The sequence below is a fragment of the Rhinatrema bivittatum genome, chromosome 2 (genome assembly GCF_901001135.1).
Source record: "Rhinatrema bivittatum chromosome 2, aRhiBiv1.1, whole genome shotgun sequence".
NCBI lineage: Eukaryota > Metazoa > Chordata > Amphibia > Gymnophiona > Rhinatrematidae > Rhinatrema > Rhinatrema bivittatum.
In genome coordinates, this window is record NC_042616.1 from 50001030 (window position 1) to 50024613 (window position 23584).

The 23584-nt window shown below is 52.5% G+C and overlaps 1 protein-coding gene across 5 annotated transcripts in view; it reads left to right on the forward strand.

The window, feature by feature from the left end:
* Window positions 1–23584, forward strand: part of LOC115083925 (zinc finger protein 501-like) — an 88787-nt gene that overhangs the window by 46494 nt on the left and 18709 nt on the right. For all 5 annotated transcript variants that reach the window (XM_029588032.1, XM_029588031.1, XM_029588030.1 and 2 more), the window contains one exon: window positions 16813–17016. In XM_029588032.1, the coding sequence (XP_029443892.1) occupies window positions 16813–17016 (204 nt within the window). The remainder of the gene's footprint in view (window positions 1–16812; window positions 17017–23584) is intronic.

Consider the following 23584-nt stretch of genomic DNA (forward strand, 5'->3'; position numbering starts at 1 on the left):
CCTCGTCCATTGGGATTTTTTATTTGCAACACTGGAAAAAATGTCTTTTGGCCCTGGTTTCTTACCTTGGATTCAATGTCTTTTATCAGGATCCCGGTGCTAGGATAAAGGTTAATGGGGGCTATGGGGATCTTTTCCCAGTACAGCGAGGAACTCGACAGGGTTGCCCCCTGTCTCCCCTTTTTGCTTTATTTTTGGAACCCCTTGCTACACGGGTACGGAACTCTGCCTACATTACGGGAATCCCACTATGGCCCTCTCAGATAAAAAATCTCTCTTTGCCGATGACATCCTCTTAACCCTTACTAACCCCACGATATCAATTAGAGAAGTTACGGAGGAACTTCAGGCCTTTAGTGCCGCTTCAGGCTTTAAAATAAACATGGATAAAACGGAGATATTGAATATATCTGCCTCCCAAGACGTAATTAGGGATCTGACGACACATTATCCTCTTAGGATTGCCCACAAATCCCTAAAATATCTGGGGGTTCATCTAGGTACTGATGTCAATGATTTATTTCACCTTAATTTTATACCGCTACTGCAAAATGTAAGAAGGGATCGCCAAAAATGGGACAGAGAACAGTATTCATGGCTGGGCCAGGTGGCTATTATAAAAATGAATGTTTTACCCAGATTTCATTATTTTTTTCATACCATTCCCATTTTTATCTCCTCATCTATACTGCACTCTTGGTAAAAAAAATTTTTTATTTGATTTCATCTGGTGCAAGCGACCACCCCGGGTATCTAGACGATTGTTGTTTCAACCCCGGGACAGGGGAGGCTTGGGTGTTCCTAATTTGGAGTGGTTTTACGTGGTGGCCCAACTTGCTGCTATCTCTGATATGCACAGGAGGGGCTCCCCTAAACAATGGGCTACTTTTGAAGGGAAGGTTTTTGGGGGTATGCCCTTGATTGCCTTGGTGTGGCAACCATGCCATACTTGGCTGCTGAATGGGACAAGGACCGCAGCCTTGGACACCACGTTAAGACTGTGGGATAAGTGGAAGAAGAAATTGCTTGGAGATCGGGGGTACTATCATTCTACCAGTCTATATTATCATTTACAATTCCCAGCAGGACGTCAAAATAGCGCATTCCAAGCCTGGAAAGCGAAAGGCATCCACAGTGTTGAGCATTTACTCAAGGGCGGATCATTAATGACTTGGAGGGACATACAAACTCTATATAAACTGCCTTCAACAGACTTTTTAGCGGGGAGCCAAGTATTACATTTTCTCCGTACCCCATCGATATCATCTGCTCTTCAGCAGGGAAAATCTACACTTGAAACTTATTGTGCCGGAGGTTGATAAAACTCGAGGAATAATTTCTAAACTCTTTTCTCTTTTACTCGAAACGCTGGATGTACCTTTCCCGCATACTCGTCACTGGGAGATGGATTTGGGACTGCAATTGACAAACAAAGACTGGTCGCAAATCTATCAACAGGCTCGTAAATGCTCAGTGTCTGCCTCTTTTCAGGCGAACTGTTTATAAAATGATTACGCACTGGTATCTCACTCCACAAGCCTTACACCGCCGATATCCTCGACTTGAAGCTTTATGTTGGAGAGCGTGTGGACAAACTGGAACCTTTTTTCATGTATGGTGGGCCTGCCCCAAAGTACAGGTCTTATGGGTTGCTGCAGCACAGTGGATTGAATGTCTTTTGGGAGTTCGCCATATTCTGGACGCTGGCTTTATGCTCCTTCACCACCCTCCACCTGCTATGAATAAGACACATACCCGCTTTTGTCAACAAGTTTTTATTGCAACTAGATTAGCAATTGCTAGTTCTTGGAAACAACCAGGGGTACCATCCTTAGGAATGGTACAGCAGAGAGTACATTTTTCCTGCAAGATGGCTGCTATAACTGCAGAACTTCACACAACTTCCTCTAAATTCCGGGAGGTCTGGGCACCTTATCTGCAATGGGAAAAACAGACGATGTAAGCGCTGATCATCTCCAATTGAACTGTAACTGCTATTTCCTATGTGTTAAGTTGTTCGTTTCTGAAAACCTTTCACTGTGGTCACTTTTGTATTTAGATGCCTGTTCACTGGTATTTTTTGCATACTTTTGGCTTTGCTTTCGGTTATAACTCCTGAGCTCATGGATAAGTGAGGGGGTTGGGGGGGGGGGAAACTTCCTTGGATTACAGTATTGTTCTAAGTTTCTGTATCTTCTATCGCTTGTGTTATGGGTGATAAATATAAATAAAATTATAAGTAAAAAAAAAAATTGTCTGCTCAGAGTGTTGCAGCAGTTAAAAAAGCAAACAGAATGCTAGGAATTATTAGGAAGGGAATGGTTAATAGAATGGAAAATGTCATAATGCCTTTGTATCGCTCCATGGTGAGACCGTACCTTCAATACTGTGTACAATTCTGGTCGCCGCATCTCAAAAAAGATATAGTTGTGATGGAGAATGTACAGAGAAGGGCAACCAAAATGATAAAGGGGATGGAACAGCTCCCCTATGAGGAAAGGCTGAAGAAGTTAGGGCTTTTCAGCTTGGAGAAGAGACAGCTGAGGGGGGATATGATAGAAGTCTTTAAGATCATGAGAGGTCTTGAACGAGTAGATGTGAATCGGTTATTTACTCTTTTGGATAATAGACTAGGGGGCATTCCATGAAGTTAGCAAGTAGCACATTTAAGACTAATCAGAGAAAGTTCTTCTTCACTCAATGCACAATAAAGCTCTGGAATTTGTTGCCAGAGGATATGGTTAGTGTAATTGGGTTCAAAAAAGGTTTGGATAAGTTCTTGGAGGAGAAGGCCATTAACTGCTATTAATCAAGTTTCCTTAGGGCCGGATTTTCAAAAATGTTACACACGTAAATCGCCTTTCGCGCGCCAGGCATATTTTCAAAAGTCCCAGGACACGTGTAAGTCCCGGGGCTTTACTAAAGGGGTGTGGGTAGGGCGGGGTCAGGCTCCCGTCCCAGAGGCAGGCGCAAAAGGTAAAATAAAGGTCAGGGGGGGTTAAAGTAGGGTTAGGAGTGGGAAGGCAGCATGGCTCAGCGCGCGCAAGGTGCACAATTGTGCACCCCCTTGCACAATTGTGCACCTTGTACATGGGTGTACGCGTGGGTGTACATGGTGGCGCGTGGGTGTACATGTGTGTGAGCCGGGTAGCGCACACACATGTACACCCACGCGCAACCTTGTAAAATCTACCTCTTAGGGAATAGCCACTGCTATTAATTGCATCAGTAGCATGGGATCTTCTTGGTATTTGGGTAATTGCCAGGTTTTTGTGGCCTGGTTTGGCCTCTGTTGGAAACAGGATGCTGGGCTTGCTGGACCCTTGGTCTGACCCAGCATGACAACTTCTTATGTTCTTATGGTAGGATCAAAAATAGCCAGATGTAGAGGAATGAGAATCAGGACCTCTTGCTCAGACATCTGCCCATAGGCGTGAGCTACCTTTTTATGTTAGAGCAGTACTGATGTCATCAGTCCATGCCACAGGAAATCCTTGGTGCTGGCCCTATAAAGCCAGCGAGTTTGCTACGGGCCCTTGCTTAGAGTGGCAGGATGCCAGGAGCCACGCTGGAAGGCCCCAGCAGGTCATGGGCACAGCGCTGGGCCTGAGACCATGAGGTACATGCAGGTTGCAGACTGCGGTGCAGCACTCTTATGTTTGGCGGCATCTTGCAGCAACTTGTTTTGATGCATAGCAGCAGAAAGCATGAAGTCTTGTACAGGTCAATCTGGTAGAAACCAAAGGTGGGGAGGAAAGGATGGCTGTTTGGGAGCATCGGTGTTCTCTTGTGGAAGTTCCCAGAAGAAACAAAGGAAGCTTGAATATCAATTAGACAGGCAAACACTCTTAGGCATATATTGTCCCGTCAGTAAAGGCAAGGGATATATACCTGGACAACATGGCGGGATGCATCGCCCAAGCCGGACCGAGGACAGCAGCCAGACGCCGCTGCAGCCAGACGTCCATCAACCGCGGGAGGAGTCGCAAAAAAGGTAAGGTGGGCGGAATGGAGACATCGGGCAGAGACAGTCATAACACAAAGGTTTCAACCTGCGCGGTACCCTCAGCTTATAAAAAGAGGCCTTAACCATTGCATTTATTCGAGGACGCATAGTCAACCTAGGATGCAAAATAATCCTTATGCTCTTCACTTGTGATGAAATAAATAATTCACGGCCCTCAAGTATAAGAGGTTTCTCCCTCAATGAATCTCCTATCAAAATCATAATCTCGGTCTTCACAACATTAAGGAGTCTATTGTATGATAACCACTCTTAATAGTGGAAAGAAACGGAGAAAGAAAAGGAAAGTTCCCTGTACGTACCAGGATCAGTCCAGACGGTGGGTTATGTCCCCCGTCCAGCAGATGGAGTCAGAACAGACTTCGAGGGACGTCACCAGCGTAAGCCAGTACACGCTCTGCTGGAGCTCAGTATCTTTCTGACTCCAGCAGATGAGAGTTGGGGGGGGATCCATCGGCTCCCCCAGGGTGACAGGATTTTAGGTTTTCCTTTTTTCTCTTCCTTCTATTTTTTTCCTGTTATATTCTTTGAGCTCTTTTGTGGATCAAGTTAAAGTTTAAAAAAAAAAAAAAAGCCCTAACTTCTTGTGGAGGCGTGTCTTTCTGTCTGCCTTTCTCTGCTTGCTTTTCCTCCTTTGCTGCTTTTCCCCAACAGCATTCTTAGTGCCCGTGGATGCCGGTGGTGCTGGCCTCTCCACGTGTGGGCTGTCGGTCCCGCGGCCTCTTTTGCGGGGTTTTTCTAGCCCAGGCAGGGCTCCTCTTCAGCGCTGCGGGACTTTTTGGGCGGGTTGAGCAGGCCATTCCGGGCCCCCCCCCCCCCCGCGATACCTCTCTGTGCTTTCAGCCCCCCCCCCCGAGGCATAGTGCCTGCCTTACCCCCAGCGTTTCCTTCATGCCGCGGCCGTCCCGATGTGCGGCCTGCGGCGAACCGGGGTCCCGGATCTCGCGGGAGGGGATTTGCGCAAGGTGTCTCCCTGGAGGGGAAGGCACCTTGCAGCCACTCGCCTCGTTTTCCTTCCTCCCCTCCCCGCGGCGCGGACTGGCCACTTCGCCACCGTTGGCGGGAACGGCGGCCATATTAGATTTGCTGCACGCTGCTGCAACAGATTCGGCACAAGAGCGGAGGGAATTTCGGGAGGTCTCTTCCCCCAAATTTATCCCCGGAGGGGGGATTGCCCGCTCCAGAGCCCTCAGAGGTCCCCTCCCTGGGCCCACCTCCCAGCTTGCCGCAGTTTTTCCCCAGAATTCATTCTGCTCATGCATAGCGCCGTACTTGCAGGGGCTGGGGTTCCCGGGGGGGCCCCCCCACGACTAAGGCCCTAGGGTCTCCTCGGCTCCCTTATGTTGCGCCCCCCGACCTGCTGGGCTCAGTGTCGGGGGCCCCCGGGCCGCTTCCTCGCCCACAGTCTGCCCTGGGGGGTACGGGAAGCGGTTTCTCCATCGGGGGAGCTCCCTGGAGCCCTTCGGATCCTACGCAGTCGGATCTGCCTTCCCGACGGGGACGACCCCCACTGGTGCTCCGCATTTTCCAGAGGGACGAGCTGCATGACCTGATCCTCAGATTCTTCTGGAACTAGACCTTGATCCCTCCACCAGATGCGCCGGCTCCGGTTGCCCCAGCAGTTTGCCACCTCAGCAAGAAAGGGGGATCCAGTCCTCGCCACTCTTCGCCCTAGACCTCGGGCTTTTCCCCCATCCATGATTCACCAGGGAGTGGGATACTCCTGAAGCCTAGTTGAAAGTCACGAGGGCCATGGAGAAATTGTACCCGCTACCGGAAAGATTTCTTGGATCTCATCAAGGTACCCAGGTGGACTCGGCTGTTTTCAGCGGTACCAAGAGGATGACGATCCCGGTCACGGGCGGCACGGCCCTGCGGGATACACAGGATCGCAAGTTGGAAGTTTTCCTAAAAAGGTGTTTGAAGTCTCCGCTTTGGGAATGCGGGCCATGATGTGTACCTCTCTGACGCAGCGAGCCAGCCTTCGGTGGGTTCAAACAGTACTCACTTCCAGGTCTCTACCTCCAGAGGAGACCGCACAGGCGACCGCTTGGAATCCGCCATAGCCTACGGGGCGGATGCTCTTATGATCTATTCCGTTTTCTGGCGCGGTCCATTGTTCGGTAGTGGCGGCCAGACGGCTTCTCTGGCTGCGCAATGGGCGGCGGATGCCTCCTCCAAGTCGAGCTTGGGCTCCTTGCCATTCCGGGGCAAGTTTCTTTTTGGAGATGACTTGGACAACTCATCAAGTCTCTGGGGGAGAATGCTGTCCACAGGCTTTCTGAAGATCGACATCGGCCTTCTCGGTCATTTGCTTCTTCTCGGACGAGGACCAGAGCGCAGAGGCGCTATAGGTCTTACTCGCCCAGGCTCCTCCAGACCCCAGTCCTGGCCGCTCTCCTTTCGTGGGCGCAGACCCGCGCGTGACAGTTCAGGGCAGGGTAACCCCCCGCCAAAGTCTACCCAATGATGCCAGATTCGCCCCATCCCTCCACTCCCAGGATAGGGGGTCGGCTGGCGGAGTTCTACGAGGAGTGGGTATGTATATCCGCAGACCAGTGGGTCCTGGACACTATAAGACACGGCTACGCCTTGGAGTTTGTCCGCCCTCCAAAGGACCGGTTCCTCTTCTCCCCCTGTGGCTCGGACCTCAAGAAGGCGGAAGTGCAACAAACCCTGGATCGGCTGCAGAGCATAGGGGCCATTTCCACCGTCCCCTTCGGCGAGGTGGGCTTGGGACACTATTCCATCTACTTCGTCGTGCCAAAGAAGGACGGTTCCTTTCGGCCCATCCTCGATCTGAAGAAAGTCAACAAGTCTCTGTGAGTCAGCCGGTTCCACATGGAGACACTTCGATCAGTGATTGCGGCGGTTCACCGGGGAGAATTTCTGGCCTCCCTGGATTTGACGGAAGCCTATCTGCACATTCCCATTCTGCCGGCGCATCGTCGTTTTCTCCGCTTCAAGGTTCTGGGCCAGCACTTCCAATTCACTGCTCTCCCGTTCGGCTTGGCAACCGCACCTCGTACATTCACCAAGATCATGGTTGTCGTGGCAGCGGCCCTGAGGAAGGAAGGCATCCTGGTGCATCCCTATCTGGACGACTGGCTGATTCAGGGGCGAAGTCCCTCCACCACGGGCAGGCCTCGGTGGCCAGGGTTGTCCAGGTCCTCCACTCCCTGGGCTGGGTGGTGAACTTCTCCAAAAGTTCCCTTGTACCCTTGCAGCGTCTGGACTTCCTGGGTGCCAGCTTCGACACGCTTCAGGGCAAGGTGGTGTTGCGCCCGGACAAGGCTCAATCATTGCGGGAACATGTCTGTCGTTTTTCTGCATTGCCGGAACCCACCTCCTGGAATTATCTGCAGCTGTTAGGAGTGATGGCCTCCACCATCGATATAGTGCCCTGGGCATTTGCGCATCTGCGTCCTCTGCAGGAGTCTCTTCTCTCCAGGTGGAAACCAGTGTCTCAGGATTATCAAGTTGTCCTGCCTCTGCCACCAATCGCCAGGGCCAGTCTGGACTGGTGGCTGGTTCCAGCAAATCTGGCGCGCGGAGTCTCTATCTAGGTACCCAATTGGGTGGTAGTCACCACCGATGCCAGGCTCGTGGGTTGGGGCGCCGTCTGCGATCGAAGTGCCACGCAGGGGACGTGGTCCCCGGTAGAAGCAATTTGGCCGATCAACCGCCTGGAAACCAGGGCGGTACGTCTGGCGCTTCAACATTTCCTTCCGCTGGTGCAGAACAGAGAAGTACGGATTCTCTCGGACAACGCCACCACCGTGGCCTATATCAACCGGCAAGGGGGCACAAGGAGCAAGCATGTCTCCCTCGAGTCGACCCTCCTGATGGAATGGGCGGAGATGCATCTCGTCCGGATCGCGGCCTCACACATCGCCGGTGTGGACAACATTCAGGCGGACTTCCTGAGTCGTCAACAGCTGGATCCTGGCGAATGGTCTCTCTCCGAGGCGATGCGGCTATTGATCCGCCTATGGGGCGCACCGCACTTGGATCTGATGGCGACGTCCATCAACGCCAAGGCACCACATTTCTTCAGTCGCAGAAGAGAACACTACGCGGAAGGGGTGGATGCCCTAGCTCTTCCGTGGCAGACTCACCGGCTGCTCTAAGTCTTCCCCCCCGTGGCCCTTGGTAGGCAAGACTCTCCGCAGGATAGAAAATCATCGGGGACCTGTGATTCTCGTCGCCCCGGAGTGGCCGCGCCGGCCTTGGTTTTCGGACCTCCTACAGTTGGCAGTGGACGGTCCACTACGACTAGGTCATCTTCCTCGTCTGCTGCACCAGGGTCCGGTATATTTCGAGCAGGCCGAACTCTTCTGTCTTGCGGCATGGCTTTTGAACGGCGTCGTCTCCGGCGCAGAGGCTACCCGGAGGCGTTAGTTTCAACTATGCTGCGGGCCCGCAAATCTTCTACGTCTGTTGCGTACGTCCGAGTTTGGAGAATTTTTGAAATCTGGTGCTCTACCTGAGGGATTCGGCCCATGGAGGCGTCGGTCCCTTCAATCCTGCAGTTTCTTCAAGATGGTCTGGATAAGGGGCTCGCATATAATTCCCTTCGAGTCCAGGTGGCGGCCCTGAATTCCCTTGTGCAAGGGAACGGTTCTCTCCTCCTTCAACCGGACATCGCACGCTTCCTCAAAGGGGTCAAGCACATACGACCACCAGTGCGGGATCCTTGTCCCTCCTGGAGTCTCAACCTTGTGCTTCGTGCCTTGTCAGGGGCACCTTTCGAACCGATACGTGGAGCGACCCTCAAGGATCTTACACTCAAGGCTGTCTTCCTTGTGGCCATCTGTTCAGCGCGTCGTATCTCGGAGCTACAGGCTTTGTCTTGCAGGGAACCTTACCTCAGATTCTCGGATTCGGGAGTTTCCCTGCGCACCGTGCCTTCGTTTCTCCCGAAGGTAGTCTCGTCTTTTCACTTGAATCAGACAGTGGAACTTCCGTCCTTTGGACCCAACGAGTCCCGGACCCTTCGTCTGTTGGATGTCAAGCGCACTTTGCTCCACTACTTGGAGGTGACTAATGACTTCAGGATCTCTGATCACCTCTTCGTTCTCTGGTCGGGTCCGAAGAAGGGGTGCCAGGCCTCAAAGACAACGATTGCGCGATGGCTAAAGGAAGCTATCTCAGCTTCTTACATTGGAGCAGGACGGACTCCTCCTCGCGGAGTTATAGCTCACTTGCTCGCAAGCTGCTTCTTGGGCGGAAGTTCGTTCTGTCTCCTCACAGGAGATTTGTCGGGCAGCAACGTGGAAGTCGTTGCACACTTTCTCGCGACATTATCGACTACACCTGGCATCGTCATCCACTGGGCATTTTGGCGGCAGGTTCTCCGAGCAGGGCTTTCAGGGGCCCACCCGGTTTAGGGAAGCTTTGGTACATCCCACCGTCTGGACTGATCCTGGTACGTACAGGGAAAAGAAAATTATTCCTTACCTGCTAATTTCGTTCCTGTAGTACCATGGATCAGTCCAGACGCCCACCACTTTGGGATCTTTGCTTCTGCTCGGGTCTGCTTTCTGTCGCTATCTTCTGTATTCCTCAGTTCGTTCTTGTCACTGTTCACAGCTCCCTACAAGTTGGGCGCCTTGCCGCTAGTTGGCTGTTTATTACTATATCTGGTTGTTGCATATTTTAATGTATGTTTAAGTAACTTGATCCAGACTTTTCCTGGTCTACTTGGGCTTTGCTATACGTTATACTGAGCTCCAGCAGAGGGTGTACTGGCTTATGCTGGTGACGTCCCTCGAAGTCTGTTCTGACTCCATCTGCTGGACGGGGGACATAACCCACCATCTGGACTGATCCATGGTACTACAGGAACGAAAATTAGCAGGTAAGGAATAATTTTCTTATGTCAGACTAGGAAGAAGACACTAGTCGGGGGAGGGGGGAATCTGAAAATCATCCATATGCACACCAAGCAAGAAAGCACAAGACAGAGAGGGACAAGATGTTAAAAAGGGTTGCCGATTAAGCAGAACCCTGCTGTGCTCCAATATCAATTGTGTGCCAGTTAGAGGGCCCAGTTTAGATAGTCACCTTGTGTTGCTGATTTGATAAGAAACAAACCAGGCCAGGATATTTCCAGAAATTCCAGCTTCTGTCTGTGTGGTTAACAAAATTTTATGATTCAGTGTCAAGCGCTACCAAGAAATCAAGTAGGACCAGCACAAAGCATAGGTCAAAATCAAGACCTCAGTGGAAGACCTTCAGTGATGAAATTAACAGGATTATTGATATTAAGTGATTTCTGAAATCCAAATTGGTATACATTGAGAATTAGGAAGTCTTCCATGTAGCCATGCAGCTATTTCAAGACAATCATTTCAGTGAACTTTGATAGAAAAGGCAGGGATGAAATTCGCTGATAACTCTCAAAACATCTAGCATTCAAAGATTTTTTTTTTTTTTTGTTTTAAATAGAAGGTCGACAGAGGCACACTTGAGTTCCTCAGGAAGCCTTCCCTCCTGAAAAAAAAAGTTTACAAGCTTAACCAGAAAAGGAACAATATCATCCTTAATTGCTTTTAAGTAAAAAAAAAAAAAAATGCTTTCTTCTTAACAGACTGAGCATTGATTAATATGATCTTTCTATTCTGATGGAACTCGCTAGCCGAAGGACACAACAGCATGAAGAGGCAACAAAAAGGAGGCATTGCAATACCTCTTATAATATCTCCAGTTAGATAAATTACCACATTTGTCCCTACCAGCAGTGACTAGAATAACCCCTGACAAAACAGATGTTATCCAAAACTAGGCAACAACCACTCAGCTTATAAAAAGAACAAATTCCAGAAACAAAATAAGAATTTTAAGTGCATGAAGGAGCACACAAAGGAGAGAAGCTCCTTCATGTGCAGTCAGCCTGGAGGCTTAACGTCACCGGGAGTTGTGTCCAGCCTCTTCCCTGGGAATGTAAGTACTGGGAAATGGACACTTCTGGCAGTAGCAAGATGGCAAATGCTGAGAGCTCAGGATGTTATCGAGAGGTCACAGACAGCAGGGCAGTCACCTGGGCAGGCACAGGTTGGCATCAGTTCACAAAAGGAACGGAAACAAGCATTGGATATGTCATCATTGCATAATACTGTAGATTTATCATACAGTACACCTTCTACCAGTATAAATCTCCCTTGGGGACCCTGCATAACCTTATGATCAATAAACGGAATAGATTTCTCAATTGCGATTGCCACTCTAGCCCTTCTAACCCTGATGAAGCATACCGTACCTGACCCACCCACTGGCACTTGAGTTTCTGATGCTTTATTTGGTCAAGTTGGAGGTTCATGTAGCATGACTATATGAACCATATGCCTCTGCCAAATCGTGTATCTTTTCACTACAGAACCTATACCTGACACATTCCATGTAGCACAATGAACTGCATTAACAATATTAAGTCTTTTTTTTTTTTTTTCAATTTTGAAAACAGTTCTTCCCTGTACGTACCAGGATCAGTCCAGGACACCTGGGTTGTGACTCCGCACCAGTAGATGGAGACAGACTAAAACTTGTGGGCGGAGCCAAATATGCCCCTGTGCCGGTCACAGCCCCTCAGTCTTACTCTGTCTCCAGTAGATGGTGCAGGTGCAGTCACAGCCTCTGCCTGCCCTGGTACTGGTAGTTAGTCAGGGTTGAGTGTTCTTTTCTGTGTTTTGTTCAGTCAGTACTGGTTGGCTATAGTTCCAGTCTTTTTGTTTCTTACAAAATATTTTTTCTTTATTTTTCTTCAATTTCCTGTGAGGAAGTCCCGTCCGCCCTGCCTCCCAGGGGGGTTGGAAGGTCCTGAGGGGACTATCCCCCCCTGGTAGAGGCCGCTGCCAGGGTTGAGGACCCGGCTATTCCAGTGGCAGCGTCGGGGGGTGACACCGGGGAGCCCGGTTCACTCACCCCCGCTGGAGCAGGGCCCCAGGACCGAGGACAGCGACAGGTTTGGAAAAAAAAAAAAAAAAAAGTTTTCTTTTGAACTTTGCGTCCCGCCGGCTCTCCCTTACGTTCGGCTCTGTCTTGGGGTCCCTCGGGGTGGGGTCGCCGTTTGCCGGGGGGGTAAATTTTAATTTTAATTTTACTTTGATTTCTTCTCGCGCCGCGATCGCGCGAATGCCTCAGGGATCGATTTGTCAGGCCTGCGGCTCGGCGCGCGCGCGCTTTTCTAGGGAGGACCCGTGTTCCTCTTGCATCTGGGAGGTATAGGTCCTTCTGGGAGGCCGTGGAGCAGCCGTTCTCGGCCCGTTTGTTCGCTGCCGCGCGGCAGTACAGCAGCAGTCAAGCCTCCGGAGTTTCCCGCCCAGCGCGGGAGTGGCGGCCATTTTAGGCCCCACCCGCGAAATCGCGCGGGAGACGGCAGGGGATGCCGGCCCTCTTCCCGCGTTTTCCCTGCAGCAGGGGCCGACTGGGAGGGGGATGTCTCGGGGAATCGGGTCCCCTGAGGCTACAAGTGTAGATGAGAGTTTGTCGAGTTCGTCGGGCTCCGGGGAGTTTTCTGAGGTTTTTTATTTTGCGCTGCGGTTGCGCAAACTCCCCCACTATAAAAGCCGTGAGCGCAGTCATCCAGAAGGGGCCAGGGGAGCGTCTCGGTCCGGTCCTCCGAAGAAGGGGTCCAAGGGCCCCACGAATTTGCCCCACGCTCCACCCAAAGGGAAGCGGCCTCTCAGGGGGGTCCCGCAGGACTCTGACAGCGACAGCGACTCCATGTCAGAGGAAGGTGAGGATTACTCGGAAGTGCTTCCGTCGGGGACCCAAGGGCCGACAGGAGATGATCCCACTCAGCCCTCCGCGGGCAAAGGGGCGCAGGCCGTGAAAGAGGCCGACCCTAAGGTGGTCCATCTTTTCGCAGGGAAGAACTACCCCACTTATTCCCGCCAGGCTCCATGAGCTGGGGATAGATGCGCCGCCAGTGGTAGCCCGACAGGAAGCCCATATGGACCCGGTACTGTGGGGTTTTCATGAGCCCAGCAGTGGCATTTCCTTTTCTTTTTCGTCTACGGATATCCTGTTTCGGGAATGGGATACACTGGACTTATGCCTCAAGGTCAGTAAGGCTAGGGATAAGCTCTATCCGCTCCCTGAAGATGGTTTAGATCTCCTCCGGTTCCCAACGGTGGATGCGGCGGTCTCCGCGGTGACGAAGAGGGCGAGGATCCCGGTCACGGGGGGCTACTGCTCTCCGAGACATACAGGCTTGGAAGCTGAAGGCGCAGCCCAAAGAGATTTGAGGTCTCAGCTTTGGGAGTCCAGCCCGCCATCTGTGCCAACTTCGTCATGCGGGCCAGTCTGCGCTGGGAGCCGGTTTGTCAGGCCACCGCGGATCTATCTGCAGAGGAGTCATCACAGACGGATCGTTTGGCGGCAGCGATCGCGTATGGGGCGGAGGCGTTACATGCTCTTCTTCGCACTTCGGCGCGAGCCATGGTGCCTTTCGTCTCGGCGTGCCGTCGTTTGTGGCCGCGCACTTGGGCGGCGGATGCGCTGCCGTTCAAGGGCAAGCTGTTCTTCGGCAAGGAGTTTGATGATTTGATGCTGTCTCTTGGGGAGAACAGGGCTTAAGGTGGCCTGAGGGCAGGTCCAGAGCTCGGTCCGTATTCGTTGGGCGGTCCCGTTTTCGGGGAAACGAGAGGTCGCGTCCTCACGGGAGGTCGCGTCCTCAGAGGTCTGCAGGGTCTTCCTACAGGTCGGTCTCCTCCCGCTCCCCTCAGCGGCCGCAGTCCTTTCGGGGGAATCGGTTCCGGGGACAGGGAGGTACCCCGTCAGGAACGGGGCCCAAAGCTTCACAATAAGATACGGCCGGCCCATCCCTCGCTTCAACCTCAAGCCGTTGTTACAAACATCGGGGCGAGGTTGACGTTATTCTTCGGGGAATGGGCCAAGGTAGCGACGGATCCGTGGGTCCTCGACGTGATTCGACACGGCTACGCGTTAGATTTTGCTCGAACTCCATCCGACGTGTCCCTGGTCTCGCCCTGCAAGTGTCTGGAGAAGAGGGCAGCAGTGCAGGGCACCCTTCGACGCTTGGGGAGCCTGGGGGCTATTGCCCCCGTACCTCCCGCTCAGCATGGCAAGGGCCGTTACTCCATTTATTTCATCGTGTCTAAGTAAGACGGCACGTCAAGGCCTATCTCGGATTTGACGGGCGTAGACCGATGTCTTCGCGTTCCTCCCTTCAGAATGGCGACGATTCGCTCGCGGATTGCCTCGGTACGTCCAGGCGAATTCCTGGCCTCTCTGGATCTCACGGAAGCGTGCCTTCATTTCGGTATCCAGCAATCGTTCCACCGTTTTCTCAGGTTCTGCATCATGGGAACGCATTACCAGTTCCGGACGCCTCCGTTCGGTCTTGCTACGGCTCCTCGGACCTTCACAAAGTTGATGATGTTGGTGGCAGCGCAGCTCCGCCGGGAAGGTTCCTGGCTCATCCCTATTCGGACGATTGGTTGTTTGGAGCCAAGTCCGAGACCCAGTGCCGTCTGGTAGTGACCAGGGTCTTACAGCTCTGGCAGTCGCTGGACTGGGTCGTTAACTTCAAAAAGGGTCGACTGGTACCCCCCAGTCCGTGGAATACCTTGGAGCTTTATTCGACACAAAACAGGGCAAGGTGTTCCTAGCCCAGGACCGGATATGCAAGCTTCAGTATCGGGTGAGGCGGTTATTGTCTCTTCGACTACCAGTCCTCGTGGCTATCCCACTGGAAGCCGGTGTCAGAGGAGTTTCATCTGCTACTTCTTCTCACGTCTCACACGAGATCCAGCCTGTCCTGGTGGTGTGTCCCTGCTAGTTCCCAGCTGGACGGTGGTGGCCACGGATTCCAGTTTTCCGGCTGGGGAGCGGTAAGAAACTAATTTTCCTTTACACATCATACTGTGATGGCTGAGGTCTCCTAGCTATTAGTTTAGTGGTCTGTAAATAAATTCTTTATATATCCACCAAATCAAAATAGTGGAATTGGAATCAACACCTTATCTTCCTCCTTCCCCATTTTTAACCCCCTGTTAAATCACAAACTGTACTAAATTCAGTCCCAACTTACCCCTTCAAAATCCACTAAAATACCAATCCACCCGAACAAAGGTAGTTTGCAGGCGCGCGCATGTTATAAAATCAGGGGTCGGTGAACGCAAGGAGGTGCACAATTGTGCACCTTGCGCGCGCTGAGCCGTGCTGCCTTCCCCCGCCCTTCCCCCTACCTTTTTCTTCTTTTTTTCTTTTGTTTTAAAACTTACTTAGTTGCGCGCACTGGCTGGCTGCTGTGCCGGGAGCCTCTGACCCCCACCTGCCCCCTCCCTGCCCCTTTTTTGCAAGCCCCGGGCCTTACATGTGTCCCGAGGCTTTAAGCGTCGCCGGGCCTTTTGCCTCTATGGCATCAAACCCAGACCAAATGAAAACCAACAGGCATCTCAGCCTTCTGTAATCATTAAAGTGACACAGCTTATTCCCAGTCTCTGTCACAAATTGCAAAACTCGGTCCATAACATTATTACATGACCATTGTAATCCAAAAGATGATAGATAACTGCATCAGTTTCTCGGTAAAGCTAGTGTCCAGACCTTGCAAACAACGTTGTTTCACAGATCACCAGCTTGCCATTGTGGATCAGTCTAAATCGCATAGGACATTGCAATGTGAAACAAATTGGTTTCTTCATAAGTTGGACACTTATCCGAGAAAAAGATTTCCTTCTTGCAACAACTGAAGCCAAATAATTATGAAATATCAAAATGTTATGACCTTCATACATGAGCTCTTCTGAATTCCTATAAGCATGCATAATTTCTGATTTTAAAGTTCAAACTTTAGCGATCACAGCTCAAGGGCAGGCTCCAGAACCGGGCTTCATACCCAAACAATGTGCTCTTTCTGTCCACAAGTGGCCACGTTTGTCTCCCTGCTGTAGTTCAGCAGAGAGCCAGGTCTCCACAAGATCGATAATTGCATCTATCACAGCCTGCGGTAGGCCTATAAGACATAGATTGTTTCTGCGGAATCAATTTTCCAAATCTTCAAGTTTTTTTTTGTTTTTGTTTTACTTCCAACTTTTCTATTGCTGTTTTTAGTTCAGTCCCCACCTATTCCAAGGTGTGAACTTGGTCTTCAACCTTTAAAATCCTTGATTTCCTCCTTTTTCAAGCTTTTGGTAATGTCTGCTAATTGCACATGAGTTTCTTTGATTTTTTTTCTAATTTTTTTTTTAATAAATTTTGTTGTTAAATTCATTTATGCTCTGACTAAGCACTATTTCTCTGTAACCAAGTTTTCTTGAATAATTGTTTTTTTCAAAAATTTAATAATGATACAGAAAAAAACATTTACGTTTCAGAGCAAAAACCACTGCAGCTGCCATTTAATTTACCAAGGGCTCCATTGCAGAAGGCCTATGAAAGTCAGGCAAAGTCTCCCTCATTTTGATTTCACTCAGTTTAGCTTTTCTTTATCCTTGCAACCAATGTTTCTAGCAGTGTCTACGTGCTTATCTCCACAACTTCTTCAGTTTCTTGCAGAAATATTCAACAGTCACGTGGTGAAGGCTGGTTCAAAGTATCGCTGAATTTTAGATGCTGATGAATTTAAAAGGAGGGGAAGGCTCCCACAGCAGCAGAGAACACGTCTGCGCCAGCTCACCACATCTCATGACCTCTAGTACAGATATAACATGTCCCATGTTCATTGCGGTCTCAGTCTAACCTGAGTTGATATGTTGATTTTCACAGGATGATGATTTCACATTTTGAATAATGATGCATTTGTTTACAAATATACTCAGATTCTATAGCTGCTGATCCTGTTGTTTTATCGGGGATTAACGAAGAGGATGAGTCGTACAGCTGCAGTGACTACTCTGATCCTGAGGAAATGAAAAATAACCCCAATCTTGGCACAGCTGCACTTACACTGTGTACTAAAAAAGAGGAAGAGCCGAATGCCATAGGACAGCCTGACCCAGAGAGAAGAGAAATTCCCATAATGAGTGAGTAGTAAGATGTGATAAATGATAGTTCATCTGTAATCAGTAACTTATTTATTTAGTCATTTATATAACGTTGTTCCAAATAAAGATCACAACAGTTTACGTATATATTATACATTGACTTAATGAGGTCAAACAACATACAATTTAAAAATTGACACATTTGGGATAAGGTATTTAGTTCAGAAGATAGGTTCTTAATGACTTTGAGGGGTGCATGTTCTGTGTTCAGGTGATTTTAAGTCAGGTTTTATGCATTTTGAAATAACCATGTTTTTAGGTCATGTTTGAATTTCTTTTTCTGGAGTCAGTCTTAGATACTTGGGTAGAGAGTTCATTAGCATTGGGCCTGCTATTGAGAACATGCGGTCTCTTATTTTTGTTAGGCGAGTATTCTGTAATGATGGCACAGCTAGTAGTACTTTGTTTTGAGAGCTTAATGAACTCTGTGGCCTGTGTGATTGTAGAGTTACATCTATCAAACCAGAGTTATTAGAATGGATGGTGGAGTGTATTAATGTTAGGACTTTGTAGTTGATGCGGGATTGTACAGGTAGCCAATGAAGAGCTATCACTATGCTAGTTAGACCCAGGATGGCAGAAGAAGACAAGGCCTAAGATGCTGCCTTTTTCCTCCTTCTGGCCCAATCATCACAAAGAGTGGGAATTAGATGGAGGGGGTAGGATGAAGTTACACCATGCTGCAAGCCAACAGCCTCTACTTCTGCCTAATTTGGCCTATGGTCTCAGAGGGCAATTCCACAGGTACTAGCCAATCCCATGATCCTTTCCTTGGCTGTAGAAAGATGGCAGCCCTGCCTGGTACCTTACATAAATGGGAAATCTGCTGATACCATGCCATTAGTTAGAAATGTGTCAAGGGACACCCTGGACAGGAGGCGTGTGTATATGGAGAGGCTAGGACTGAGGCATGATGGTGGAGCCTAGGGGCTGGACAGGAGCTAGGAGTGCGGCATGGAGCAGAAGCACTAGAGCTTGGATACAAGGCAGGAACTGAGGTTTCCATGTAGCCCTTGTCCTATTTTCTCTATGATGAGGTGTTCCTGCTACATTACCTTCCTTATGTAGTTAGGGGAGAGTAGCAAGGTAGAAAGGCATCTGCGGGCTTCACTTCGGGCATGCACAAAGGAGCAAGCTGTTTTGTTGTGCTCCTTCGTGCAGTGCCAAGGGCGTGTGCCAGCCAGTGTAAGCACCAGCAGCACTGCTGCCGCGGTCTTTAACAGCAGTAGGCAGGCTCTGGGGCAGGCAGGAGGCTGTGTAGTATCTCCCATGGTTTAAAATAGCAGATGGGGGGAGAGGTCATGTGGCGTGATGAGGGGAAGCAGTGCTTTTGACTTGCTCTGGGACCTCACCCCCTCTTTTGCCAATTAATCTATTTGTGACCTTTTTACTTCTATTGTCGGCTACTTCTTAGCGGGTGAGTGCAGCAGCGCCCTATTTATAACTTTTGCGATGAGCTCTGAAGTGCCTTTATGTCCGAACTCGTATGGAAAGATAAGGAACGCACGCAGGCTGGCAACTGCAAGATGGCAGAGGGCAATAGCAGCGCGGCTTCCCCGACCATGTCTGCTCAACACCACTGAAGTAGCAAACGCAGTGGCCCTAGATCCTCGCTTCGATGAAGCTTATGTCTTGCTAACCAAGACAGGGAAAAGGCTTACTGCATTAGAAGCTAATGTTTCACCTGTAGATGACAGTGTGGCCATCTTGGAAAAAGAACTGAGCACCCTGAAAACATTAGCAGATAAACAAACTGGAGGATCTGGAGAATCACTCCAGACGTAATAACTTGAGTTCCCTGTACGTACTAGGATCAGTCCAGACAGTGGGTTATGTCCCCCGTCCAGCAGATGGAGTCAGAGCAAACTTTGGAGGGTGCTGGCATATAAGCCGGTGCGCCCCTCCTGTATCCTCAGTATCTCTCTGACTCCAGCAGATGTGAGGAGGGGAACCCATTGTTCTCCCTACTTAGTGGCTTGTCACTCTTTTTCATTATTCTATCTTTCTTCGGGTGGATCAAGCTATTAGCAAAAAAAAAAAAAAAATAGTAAAGGATTCAGTTTTGTTCCTTTCTGTGGCGGGCCAGCTCAGCTGGCTTCGCCTTAATACTTGCCATCTGGACTGCCTCTTCTTTCCCTCTCTCCTTCTTTCTTACTACCTCGAAGGGGTACAGGGTAAGTGTTTTGGGGGAAGATTTTGTATTTCTTCTTGCAGCTTCTGTTTGGTGTTCTCCGGAGGTGGATGCTGGTGGGGCCAGCCTCTCCCCTCACCCTAGTCGCGGTCTCTCACCCTCTCCCCGCGGTCCCGCGACGTCACATTCCCCGGGACCGCAGGCGGCACGGACGGCTCATTCCCCTGCCGCCCTCGGGGCTGTTGGGGCTGTGCTTGAGTCGAGCTTGGGCGCGGACGGCCCGCTCCTCCCGCGGCGAGATTTCTCGTGGCTGCCTCGGGTGCCTTGGGCCCCCCCCTCCCCGGACGCTCGCTATGCCGCGCGTCCGTTGCTCTGCTTGTGGCGGCCCGGGACAAGCCGCATCGAAGGACGGTCTCTGCGGCAGGTGCCTCCCCGGGGGGGAGACTAGCACCGCTCCCTCAACTGCTTCTCCGCCGCGCTCCGAGCGCCGCGGGCCTCGAGGGTTGGCCCCGCCCTCGTCTTTGGCGGGAGCGGCGGCCATCTTGGAATTGGAAACTTCTGACGCCGAGGAAACCACGGAGGATTTTTTGCCACTGGCGCCCCCGAACCTGGATCCGGGACCTCTTCCCTCCACCTCCGGGCTCTCCAGGGACCCCCTTCCCACCCCACCAGCAGGGCCACCCGGTTTCTCGGCGGATTTTGTGGTGATCATGCACCAGGCGTACCTGCAGAGCCTGAATCCCCAGGGGGGCTCGGTCCCCGCGCCCTCCCCCGCTAAGGTTCCAAAGGTCGCAGGTGTGTCGGTTGCGGGATTGGGTTGCGGGATTGGGAGGCACCCCCAGGGCTCCCCCGAGCACGCCCGCGCCCCTGCCGGGCCCGGGGGGCGACCCGGCGTTGCTGGCGGACGACGAGACACTTCTAGCAGCGCACCTGGAATGCGACGACCCACGGGTTCTGCTGGTCTTCCGCAAGGAGGAATTGGCGGATCTCATTCCCCACGTGCTTCAAGAATTAGACCTTGACCCCCCGGTCGAGCCCCTGGGGCCTCCAGCGCCTTCTGTGGCCTCCGCTACTTCTAAGGGAGACCCTGTCTTAGCGGGTTTACGTCCCCTGGTGAGAACGTTTCCGATTCATGATTCGTTCCTACAGCTCCTCGTGAGGGAGTGGGATAACCCGGAGGCGTCCCTTCGGGTTGGCAGGGCCATGGATAAGCTCTATCCCCTCCCGAGCGATTTTCTAGATCTTCTGAAGGTTCCCAAGGTGGACTCAGCGGTCTCCGCCGTCACAAAAAGGACCACGATTCCGGTCACGGGGGGCACTGCCCTCCGTGATATTCAGGACAGGAAGTTGGAAGTCGCCCTCAAGAAGATTTATGAGGTCTCGGCACTGGGGGCCCGAGCGGCCATCTGCGGTTCCCTTACCCAGAGGGCCGGTCTTAGATGGGTCCAACAGCTCCTCACCTCCCAGCAGTTGCCACCGGATGAGGCGGCCCAGGCTGACCGGCTGGAGGCGGTCATTGCTTACGGAGCGGACACATTACACGATTTGCTGCGGGTCCTGGCGAGGACCATGACATCGGCGGTGTCCGCCAGGCGCCTCCTGTGGCTTCGGAATTGGTCGGCGGACGCTTCCTCCAAGGCTAGCCTGGGAGCTCTACCCTTCAAGGGCAGGTACCTCTTTGGGGAAGACTTGGATCAGATTATCAAGACCTTGGGAGAAAACTCGGTCCACAGACTGCCCGAGACGGACTCGGTCCACAGACTGCCCGGACGGACGAAATGACCGTCATCGGTCATTTCGTCCGTCCGCAGGGACTCCTAGGAACAGGTACCGCACTCAGAGGCGCTACAGGGGTTCCAGACAGCAAGGTCCGAGGACACCGTCAACCCGGTCGCAGTCTTGGACTCGGCCGTTTCGGGGCCGCAGACCCTCCAGGGACTCCTCGGCTCAGGGAGCCCCCGGCAAGACAGCACAATGATGCCAGGCCGGCCCTCTCCTCGCTACCCCGGATTGGAGGTCGCATCGCCCAGTTTTACGGGGAGTGGGCCAACATCACCACGGACCGCTGGGTTCTAGACATCCTAAGACACGGTTACGCGTTGGAATTTGTCCGGTTGCCCAGGGACAGGTTCATCTTTTCTCCCTGCGGCTCCAGCGTCAAGCGGCTGGGGATACAGCGGACGCTGGACCGGCTCCTGGATCTAGGAGCCATTGCGCCCGTTCCCTCAGGAGAGGTGGGCTCGGGACATTATTCAATTTACTTCGTAGTTCCCAAAAAGGACGGTTCCTTTCGCCCTATTCTGGATCTCAAGGAGGTCAACAGGATGCTGCGGATCTTCAGGTTTCGTATGGAAACGCTCCGCTCCGTCATCGCGGCGGTTCATCAGGGGGAGTTCCTAGCCTCCCTCGATCTCACGGAAGCATATGTTCATATTCCGATCCGCCCGGACCATTGGAGGTTCCTTCGCTTCAAGATCTTGGGTCAACACTTCCAGTTCCAGGCACTGCCCTTCGGTCTGGCAACCGCGCCCAGGACCTTTACCAAGGTCATGGTGGTTGTGGCGGCAGCACTACGGAGGGAAGGCATTCTGGTCCACCCTTATTTGGACGACTGGCTCATCAGAGCGAAGTCCTTGCCGCAGGGGCGGGCGGCGGTCGACAGAGTGGTGTCCTTCCTACAGTCTCTTGGCTGGGTAGTGAACTTCAGCAAGAGCAGTCTGCTACCGTCCCAACAGTTGGACTTCCTGGGAGCGCGCTTCGACACGGAACAGGGCAAGGTCTTCCTGCGGCCGGACAAGGCGCAAGCCCTGAGGGTGCTCATCCTCAGGTTCTCTGCTCTTCAAGTGCACACGGCGCGGGACTACCTTCAGGTCCTAGGCTCCATGGCGTTCGCGATCAGCCTCGTCCCCTGGGCCTTTGCTTACTTGAGGCCCCTACAAATGTCCCTTCTCTCGAGATGGAAGCCGGTCTCCCAGGACTATCAGGCGATTCTTCCTCTCCTTCCGGCCGCCAGGGCCAGCTTGCGGTGGTGGCTGGATCCCAGGAACCTATCCCAAGGATGCCCCCTGGAGACTCCGGACTGGATTGTAGTTACGACCGATGCCAGTCTGTCAGGCTGGGGGGCAGTGTGTCTCCGGAGCTCGGCGCAAGGCCTGTGGACGAGGGAACAGGCGGCCTGGCCAATCAACCGCCTGGAGACCCGGGCGGTACGGCTGGCTCTCGTGCAGTTCCTGCCCATGCTCAGAGGACGAGCGGTCCGAGTTCTCTCGGACAATGCGACTACAGTGGCTTACATCAACCGGCAAGGGGGCACCAGGAGCAGACTGGTGGCGCTGGAAGCGGCTCATTTGATGGCTTGGGCGGAACGTTTCCTGGAACGTCTGGAGGCCTCTCACATCGCCGGGGTGGACAACGTCCAGGCGGACTATCTGAGTCGTCAGGTGTTGGATCCGGGAGAGTAGTCTCTCTCCGAGGCGATGACTCTCATTGTCCGACGCTGGGGGACGCCCGCGTTGGATCTCATGGCGTCAGCGGTCAATGCGAAAGCTGCTCGGTTCTTCAGCCGCCGGCGGGAGCGCGGCACGGAGGGCGTCGACGCCCTCGTCCTTCCATGGCCTCCTCAGCTCTTGCTCTACGTCTTTCCCCCTTGGCCCCTCGTGGGCAAGGTGCTATGGAGGATCGAGAGACACAGCGGTCGAGTCATCTTAGTGGCTCCGGAGTGGCTGCGGCGCCCGTGGTTCGCGGACCTTCTTCGCCTGGCGGTGGGCGAGCCCCTTTGACTCTCGCACCTCCCACGTCTGCTCCGCCAGGGCCCAGTATTTTCGGAGCAGGCGGAACACTTCTGTCTTGCGGCGTGGCTTATGAGAGGAGGGGCCTCCTGCGCAAGGGCTACGCTGGTCCCGTGGTAGATACGCTCCTCCAGGCGCGGAAGACCTCAACATCGGTTGCGTATGTGCGGGTATGGAAGGTTTTTGAGGTCTGGTGCTCGGTGCGGGGTGCTCTCGCGACAGCGGTCTCCCGTCATCAGGTGCTGGCGTTTCTACAGGAGGGGCTGGAGATGGGCCTCTCCTACAATTCCCTGTGAGTTCAGGTCTTGGCGCTCGCCTCGCTGGCTCGTGCTTCGGGAAGGCCTGACCCGTCGTCTCATCCGGACATCTCGCGGTTCCTCCGGGGAGTTAAGCACCTACGCCCGCCGGTGCGCCCGCTCTGTCCTTCGTGGAATCTCAACCTAGTGTTGCGGGCCCTAGGGGGGGCACCCTTCGAACCGCTGCGGCAGGCTACACTCAAAGACATCACCCTGAAGACGGTCTTCCTGGTCGCCATCGCTTCGGCGCGGCGCATCTCCGAGCTGCAAGCTCTGTCGTGCAGGGAGCCCTTTCTCCGGTTCACGGACTCCGGGCTTCACATCCGGACTGT